Source organism: Trachypithecus francoisi, unplaced genomic scaffold, assembly GCF_009764315.1.
Source record: "Trachypithecus francoisi isolate TF-2019V2 unplaced genomic scaffold, Tfra_2.0 Lachesis_group17, whole genome shotgun sequence".
NCBI classification, from domain to species: Eukaryota; Metazoa; Chordata; class Mammalia; order Primates; family Cercopithecidae; genus Trachypithecus; species Trachypithecus francoisi.
The window spans coordinates 50,625,057-50,634,380 of record NW_022681462.1 but is presented as its reverse complement, the minus strand read 5'-3'; the positions used below and the strand labels follow the sequence as shown (position 1 = coordinate 50,634,380).

At 39.1% G+C, this 9,324-nt stretch overlaps 1 protein-coding gene across 1 annotated transcript in view; it reads left to right on the top strand.

The window, feature by feature from the left end:
• The window catches only part of SLC9A2 (solute carrier family 9 member A2), a 93,808-nt gene extending 87,372 nt beyond the window's left edge, over positions 1-6,436 (top strand). The window contains exons 10-12 of the mRNA XM_033175587.1: positions 260-391; positions 1,541-1,631; positions 3,243-6,436. Coding sequence (XP_033031478.1) covers positions 260-391; positions 1,541-1,631; positions 3,243-3,613 — 594 coding nt within the window. The 3' untranslated portion in view covers positions 3,614-6,436. The remainder of the gene's footprint in view (positions 1-259; positions 392-1,540; positions 1,632-3,242) is intronic.
• The last annotated feature ends 2,888 nt before the right edge of the window (positions 6,437-9,324 follow it).

The window sequence follows — 9,324 nt, the reverse complement described above, 5'->3', positions numbered from 1 at the left end:
CTGAGTGACAGAGCAAGACCCCAACTCTAAAAAAGAAAAAGAAAAAAATACACAAAATGAAAAGAAAATATAAATTCTTTGAAGATCTGAAGACTGTTAACTTTTATACTCTTAATTTTTTTCTCTGCACAGAGGTTGTAAGTGCTTAGCTGAGGTGCAGATCCAAAGAAATGTGGTAAAGTCTTGGAATTTCTGGGGAAATGATCGGGTTTTTTCTTTTTTTTTTTTTTTTAATGTCCTCTATGTGTTTTCATTTCAGACTTTATCCTACAACAGACACAGTCTGACTGCCGACACAAGTGAGAGACAAGCCAAGGAGATTCTGATTCGCCGGCGGCACAGTTTGCGAGAAAGCATTAGGAAGGACAGCAGTTTGAATCGAGACCACAGGGTAACTGAGTGTGTGCCTCTGGGAGACTTCCAGGGGTGGAGCCAACAGCCCTTCCATTGATCAGCTGATGGTATCATCAGCTTTGCCAATCAAGTGGCTGTTGACAGTTCTCTGAGGAGCTGCAGGAAGGCCGGGGTGGCTGGGGGAAGTGAGTGTTTGCAGGTAATGTGGCCAGCATTGCAATTGGTTCAGGGAACTGTCAATAGACAAGGAAAGCCATTTAAAAATAATATTGTGGGCCTGGTGAGGTGGCTCACGCCTGTAATGCCAGCACTTTGGTAAGCCGAGGTGGGTGGATTGCCTGAGCTCAGGAGTTCGAGACCAGCCTGGGCAACATGGTGAAACCCCATCTCTACTAAAATACAAAAAACATTAGCTGGGTATGGTGGCATGCGCCTGTAATCCCAGCTTCTTGGGAGACTGAGACAGAAGAATAGCTTGAACCGAAGTGGAGATTGCAGTGAGCCAAGATCGCGCCACTGCACTCCAGCCTGGATGACAGAGCGAGACTCCATCTTAATAATAATAATAATAATAATATGATATATTGGCTTCACATAGCAAGAATTGAGGCTTATTTTTAATAATATCTTATATTGGGTTGTCAGAAATCAAAATGGTTATATGTGAACAAGGAGTTACTTTATGTGTAAAATGTAGCAGTGTTAATTAACAGTTAATTTAAAACACTAGTGACTGCAGTATTTGAAATGCCAGTAAATTAGCTGTAGTAATACTTTTTGTTCTATTAGTATCATTTTAAAGATTTATTAAAGTAAAAAAAAAAACTTACATACATATATTTGTAAACATATCTTCTTCCCCATACATGTAGGTTCTAAGTCTTTCTGGCAGTACTTTTATACATAGATGTTTCAGTAGCTTTTCTTTGAGAAGAGCCAGTGGTTTTCATATGTGTTTCTAATTTATTTCCCACGTATTTCTATTTCCCTTTGTAGGGATCTCCATTTTATTTTGGAAGGGATTTAATTATTTCAAGTTATAATAGTTACAGCCCCCCACAAAGTAATTTTGGAATCAGGAATTAAAATTCTGGTTTTTAACATGAAGTTTTGCCATACAATTTTTAATCTTTAATATACAATAAGTGCCTTTTGTATCATTTAAGTAAGATTTTATATTTTACAGGCTTCCACTTCAACCTCCCGATATTTATCCTTACCTAAAAATACAAAGCTTCCAGAAAAGCTACAAAAGAGGAAGACTATTTCTAATGCAGGTAATGAATATAGTTGGAGCAGAAATATTTTAAATTTATTTGCCAATGTTTATAAACTAGACAAATTTTCCTATTATTTTTCTTCATTAAGCATGAGTTCAAGAGTTTGCAAATCTAAAATAATAACCGGGTGAATTTTAATTCGCATTGCAACCTTTTGGAATGGCATTCTGTGTAGATTCTAAAGAATCCAATCAGTTATTTTCCAGCAAATATTGTCACCGTGGGGTTCAAGGGCAGGTAAACAGAAAGTTGTAATTCTGCAAATGTTTAAGTAATTGAAATTTTACAGTAATTCCAATATATTTTCATGAAAGCAGCCATATATTTATTCTGGCTATAACTATAAAACTTTGTTATAATGTCTAATATCTTTTTAATGCGATAGTTATCTTTATGTAGACAATGAAGACATTGTCTGTGAACCCCAGAAGAACTATATTAGGATTTCATGTTATTAAAATGTGGGATGTCTAAGGGAATTAATGCAGAAATAAGAGACCAAATACCATATATTTTCACTTACAAGTGGGAGCTAAACATTAGATACACAGGACCCAAAGGTGGGAACAATGAACACTAGGGATTTCAAAAGGCGGGAAGCAGGAAGCCGGGCAAGGGGCAAGGGTTGAAAAATTACCTATAGGTACTATGTTCACTACTTGGGTGATGGGATTTTTAGAAGCCCAAACCTCAGCACCATGCAATATACCCATGTAACAAATCTGCACATGTACCCCTAGAATCTAAAATAACATTTTCTTTAAATGTGGGATGGAATAATCATTACCCCTCTTTTTTTTTTTTTTTTGGCTTGTTTAATTAACTGTGAAGAGGGAAGCCTAAACGATGGCTGATGGTAAAGGAGGGTGAGGTGAGAATAACTGGGGGAAGACAAGGCAGCACTGAATATTTACAACAGTGGCCCTTGGTCCCACCAGCAAACATGCTCTCAGTTCCCAAGAATGTCAACTCCTGGACAAGCATTTTGTTCACTGCCCTACCCACAGCGCTCCAGCACCTGAATCTGGTTCCAAAGCTGTCTCCTCCCTTTGTTTGCAAAGGGTTTGGGCCCTTTTGTGGACATGTAAAGGAAATCAGCAAAGCCGTGTTTGAGGTTCCAGATCAAGGCAAGACTCTTCTCCATAGCAGGTGATTATCAGACCGCCTACTGTGTGCCAGATGCCAGGCTGAGCCCTCCTGGAATCATCCCTGTGGGGCAGATGAGCACAGCTGCTACCGCCAGAGGGGCTCGGTTGGAATCCCAGCTCCACCACCTACAGATACCTCTTGAACCTAGTTACCCCATCTGTAAAGTAGGTGATTGTGAAGACAAGATGGGCTAACGCATTTGAAAGGACTTAGGACAATTCCTGGCACACAGTAAGCTCTTCAAAGTTAGCATGAATATATACTTGAGGGCATGGGTGCTCGCAGGGGTTATGTAAGATGCACAAGGCCACTCACCTAAAATTAGCACAAGCCCGCTAACCTCCCCTCTCCCCAGAGCCCCAGGATGTTATCAGTTGCCTGACCCACTAAGGTACTGAAGTTTCTTGCAATGCCTTCTCTCTAAAATGCTTGCCCACCTTGTATTTTGCTCTGTGATAGATGGCAATAGCAGTGACTCAGACACAGATACCGGGACCACCGTGCTCAATTTGCAGCCCAGAGCCAGGCGCTTCTTGCCAGAACAGTTCTCCAAGAAATCCTCCCAGGCCTATAAAATGGAATGGAAGAACGAGGTAGATGTTGAATCTGGCCGAGAGAAGCCCAGCACCCCCCCAACACCCCACAGCAGAGAAAAGGGTACCCAGACGCCAGGCTTACTACGGCAGCCCCTTCTCTCTAAAGACCAGTTTGATCCAGAGAGGGAAGACAGTTTGACTGAAGGCATCCCGCCCAAGCCGCCACCACGGCTGGTCTGGAGGGCATCGGAACCTGGAAGCCGGAAAGCCAGATTCGGGAGTGAGAAGCCTTAATAGAAGCAGCCAAAGCAGATGTGAGTGTCTGACCCAGCACAGCTGTGGTTTGTTACTCTGAAACCCGACAAAACAGTGGAATCCATGAAAACTCTCTGTACATCTAAATACTCCTGGGGGGGCGATAGATTCATGCCACGGATAAATGAAGCAAATCCGAAGAAAAGGAAAATCCAATAAAAAATAGTCCCACAAAATGCCTTTTGTGACTTACAGGTAGCAATTATATTATTTGCAGGCCTGAAAAAAAAAAAAAAAGGTAATGTGTGCCTTTATTGAACTTGAATGACAGAACTTGAAATTTTTAACACACCCTTGTTGGTGAAGATTTTAATATATTACGCATATGCTTCAGATTTTATTTATGAAAAAATATGTATATCTGTAATCAGTTGTTAAGTGAATGGCACTAAAAGTATCGAGAACAGCTTTCTTTCCCAGGGGAGAAGGATGGCACTTGGGGGTGACTCCTAAGCGCAGGGTGGAAGCTTTTCCCTGTCCTGACCCGATGGAGCAGCCGGTAAGTGAAGAGCACAGCTGGAAGCAGAGACACCTTATGACTCAAACTGGGCAAACAATCAGAACGTCATCCTGAAGGAATGGCCTGACTCCCAGAGCGCAGATTGGAGGTTCCAGGACTCCTATGAACTACTGAGTCTACTGTTTTTTAACTTGTTCCTCTGTCTACTGTGTGTTTGGGGGTGACATCAAAATTCCATTTCTTCTTCTTGTTTAAATGGTGCAGAGAGAAAGGATGCCCAAGTATCCACCAGCTTATTGTGCTGATAGATTTGGGAGCAGCTTTTGATGAAGTTCCACCCATGAGGGTCCATGTGGCAAGCGGGGGCACAGGGCAGCACCTGCTTACAACTTGCTGGTGGGTTTTATGTTGTGCAATAGTAGGAGGAGGAGGCAGGTGATCTATGCCGATCTATGATTACCTGCTTCAGCAGAATTTTTCTGTAGTGTGATGCTTGAATTTTGAGCCTCCAGGTTACAGGCTCCAAGCAGACAAGGAAGAAAGTTTATAGATACAATATTCTAAAGTTTAACAAGTTGGTGAGATATCAAGTTTTGAATTTTATTCAGGAAGCACTTTGGAGAATGTGGGAGTCCTACTGTTTTGCACTAGTCTGTAATTTGTTACCTCTTCCCATTCGATAATATAGTCACTCAGAATTTTCATATAAAATTGAATTACACTCATTGGAGTACTTTTTAAAAGTACAGCAGAAAGAAAAGAAGTGGAATATAAGCATTAAAGATTAGTATTTGATTCTCTATCTCTTAACTGTAGATTTTATTGGCCTGTCTTTCTTCTAAATAATTCTTTAAAACTTGACTGGAACACGCCTCTGCATTTCTGAGTGTAGAAAGTAAATGAAGCCACTCACACAGTCCTTTGATTTCCCACTAAAGATACCCCAAAGGATGCAAGTGCCTACTGTATTATCAGAAGAGGAACATGAAAATATTAAGACAAAAATCCTAAGAAGTGGTTTTCCACCCCTTCTCCACCTCCACCAACAAGAAGAAGTAAATCTACACCTTTTTCTCATGTTCTAAAGTCTTAGAATACTGCTGGATTGTTAAGCATGAGACACAGCAAAGGTTACATACACAAGGTACAAGTTCATAGGAGCACAATTCCTTGATCCAGGGAAAGTAGCATAGAATGCAATTTGACGAGTACAGGCTTAGGACTTTGTGCCAAAATCTCTATTTTAAATGAAAATATTATATATAAATACATTTATTCTGCTTAACACAAATGAAAACTGACATAAAATTTTGTAACATGATTCATCAAGATATGTGATGTAGATTTTTGAGAATGCCAAAAATCAATTTTCAGAATAGCTACAGTATGAAATCTGAAAAGAAATACAGAAATTGAAAGTGACCTTAAAGAATAAATTTCCTCATTTTTCCTGGTTTCCTATGTTTATAACTATTTTAAATAGTTTAACTTTCTGGAACTGAAGGAGAAAACATGAAAATGTTTATATGACTTCTTGTTAAGCAGGTAGACCAAATTCAGCTTTCAGTAATTCATCCATATAGAATTTGGATGATCATGTATAAAGGAAAACTTAAATCTTAATTATTATCAGTTTTCTTCTTGTTTGTTGAATGACAAAGGCAATAAAAATAAATTTGACTTTAGCTTTTTCTCTCTACTTTCTTCTTTTTGTAATTCTTAAATTCTAGTCACTAGTCATTATGGAGGAGAGTATTGACTAAATATTTTCATAATCTAAATACTGTCACAATCTAAATTTCTGTAGTAGAGAGAGTCCTAGTCTTTTGTAAAGGCCTTCCTTCGTCCAAACAACACTTGATCCAACCAAAGTTCCAATGTGACTGTAGATTTTTGATAGGTCTTTGGTGTTGGCTGTAACAAAATTTGATTTGAACTACCTATAAGTGAAAAGTCGGGGTTTATTACTTTATATGTAATGCTAAGGGGAGACTGTTGGGAACAGTTATGTCAATGAGCAAACTAGAAATTGGCTTCAAAGTCTGATACTTTTAAAAGCATGTGTTTTGTGCGTATGCTCACAAAATGTCTGTGAAGAGATTTCTTTCAGCTTTTGCTCGGCTTTATGGTGGGGTGTATTGTTTTACCTGGGCAGTGAGGGTATTGATTTATATATATATGAGACAGTTAGTACAAGTCTCAGCATGTTTTGCCTTTATTGTACTGCCCAAATTGTGTTTATGTTAAAAGTCGTGTTTCATAATCTGCAGTATTTTTGTCAAAGTGCACACTGTACTTTCTTCTTAAAAATGTGATTAAAGAGATCACTTTGTCCGGATGAAGCAGCTGTTGGCATTATCTGCTGAGGCTTGAACACCACGTGCTGATTCTCTCATCAATCTGAAAAAGAACACTCTGGCACACACAAGGTTAAGTGTGTGGCTCGCTGCTACTTTTTATCCCACTTTTTAACCAACCCTTTCTTCAACCCCCTTCTAAGGAAAGCAGAAGCCCCGTTTGGTTACCGGCTTCGTGGCATAACCATGTCCTCGTCCCTGACAGATGACACTTTCCTTTAGAATCCCTCCAGCGTCATCCACTCTGTGTCTAGCTGACACCCTCAGACAGGGGTCAGCCACCCTGGGGATGTGCAGATCAAATATGCAGATGGGGACTTTGCAGACCACTTCAGTGTCATGCTGGCACATCATTTTTTGATCCTTTTTCTTTTTAAACTTCCTGCACCTTTTCAGATAAAATCATATCTTACTAAGTGTAGCTAATAAACTGTAGCTTTGTTCTCTTAATTACATGGTCAAGAAATGAGTTTTTCTAGGTGTAGAGTTAACCTATCTACTGTGAATGGATTATTATCAACTTTTCAATCTACACAGCATATGGATTATGTTGATGACTCAGAATGTATTCTAAGACCTTTCAGTACGTGTAGAGGTTGTATGGGAATCTGTTGTTCTTCTACTGAGGGTACAGAAATGTCACTCCATGAGATGCCCAGCAGACAGAATACCGACACAGAGGCTGTGATTTTTCTGATTTCTGGAACAAAACACCTTGAATTAAAAATTCAAACATTTTTATCCTTTTTTATGTTATTGGCTCCTGTTGAATCATAAGTATGACTGGAGATTAAATTTCTAATTTAGATGAAGCTCTTTGTATCCAGTTAGGATAACCCTGCTTACCAAATGATTTTGTATATGTACACGGACAAAGGAAATTTTTCCTTGTTTCTATGAAAAATCTTACCAAAGTTTAAATATTAAATCACATGTAAACCTTTAATCACTTATGGAGAAAATGGTACATACGTGAAAACAGAACCGTCCCAGTTTTTATATTTGTGTATGAAACCACTCTCATTTGTGTTGAATGGGATTGTGATGGCTCAAATTCTTGAAAGGTAAGAGCTTCAGAGTATTGAAAATTTCAATTCTTTTAATTCCAAATACATATATCTCAGACTAGGCTAACTCTATTACAGTGTAACAGAACCTGATTAGAGGAATAAACATTTTAATGGGTTCATTAATTGTTATATCTAAAAGGGCTCCACAAAAGGGCTCAAAGATGGTGTATGCTTTTAAATATTAAATACGGCCTTCCCATGCAAACGTAAAGAAAAAAAGTTAATTCCAATTATTGCCTTACCAAATAATTTTTAAAGATTATGCAAAAGATGTGTATTAACACATTAAATTTTAGGTTTCCATGAATACATAGTTTGGCATCTGATTAATAAACAATGGATTTCCTACCATAACCATGTCTTACTATTGAACCTTTAGTTTAAGTCCTTTTTTACAATAAAGTAAGCTAGAGAAAAAGTGTTAAGAAAAAGAGAAAGAATATTATGAAGTGGAAATGGAATCGTAAGGATCGTCATCCTTGTCACCTTCATTTTGAGTAGGCTGAAGGGGAGGATTTTTAGCTAGAAAGTTATTTTGAATGGCAGTTACAGTTCATTCATTTCAGTGTTACAGTTCATTTCAGTGTTATTCATTCCAGAGAGATACACAGTGAAGGTACTTTGAAGGTGACCCAAGGAAAACGCTCACCCTTCTCAGTGACGTCACAGACTGGGCCTGACAGATGTTAGGCTTTGTGATGGCCAGGCCTGTGCTTCAGCCCCACGGAACAGACAACTTAAGGCAAATGCCTACCTAGTCACGTACATACAGACCCACAAGGGTCCAGTCCCAGAGTCAGTGGCGGAACACCTTTATTAGGTTTGCCTTGGATATTTTATGTGGTTTCAATTTCATTAAGCAAACTTGGGACAGGTGTAGGTAGGTAAGCTCTCACACCAAAAACCAGTTTTCAGTCTGGACAAGAGGCTGTGTCTCAACTACTCAAAATGGCATGGGGATTCTTTGGTAAGCCTGAAGGAAGCCTGTCTTCTATCCATGTTATAAGTTGCAAACATTACTAGGTATTTTAACCACTTTCTTCCTCTACAGTGGACGCTTTGAAAAAAGAACTGTATCAAGATGTAGAACTGATCAAAATACAATGCTTTGTTCAAATCAGATCCTTGCAGTTCATTCTTATGCTGTGTGAGTTATCAGCAATAATTAACACTCCCTCCTTAATGTTTCTAATGAATTATCTTCTCCCTGGAAGGAAAACTACAAGCTGTGTGAAGTCACTTTTAAAAATAAGAATCAGTGGCCAGGAACAGTTGCTCATGCCTGTAACCCTAGCACTCTGGGAGGCAGGCAGAGGTGGGTAGATCGCCTAAGGTCAGGAGTTTGAGACCAGCCTGGCCAACATAGTGAAACCGTCTCCACTAAAAATACAAAAATTACCCAGGCGTGGTGGCAGGTGCCTGTAGTCCCAGCAACTCGGGAGGCTGAGGCAGGAGAATTGCTTGAACCCAGAAGCAGAGGTTGCAGTGAGCCAAGATCGTGCCATTGCACTCCCGCCTAAGTGACAGAGTGAGACTCCATCTCACAAATAAATAAGAATCAGTAATGTTCCTTATACTGAATCAGGAAAACAGAAGTTTTGCTTTTATTGTTTTAGTAGACAGCTATCTATAAAATGGTGTTTAGATACCTGTTTGGGAAAAACAAGAGACCTAAGTATTTGTGCATCTGCTTAACTAGAAATAAATCCTATTGTACGATGTTACCTTAAAACTACAGTTGACCCTTCAACAACACAGATTTGAACTATACAGGTCCACTTAAATGGGGATTTTCTTCCACCT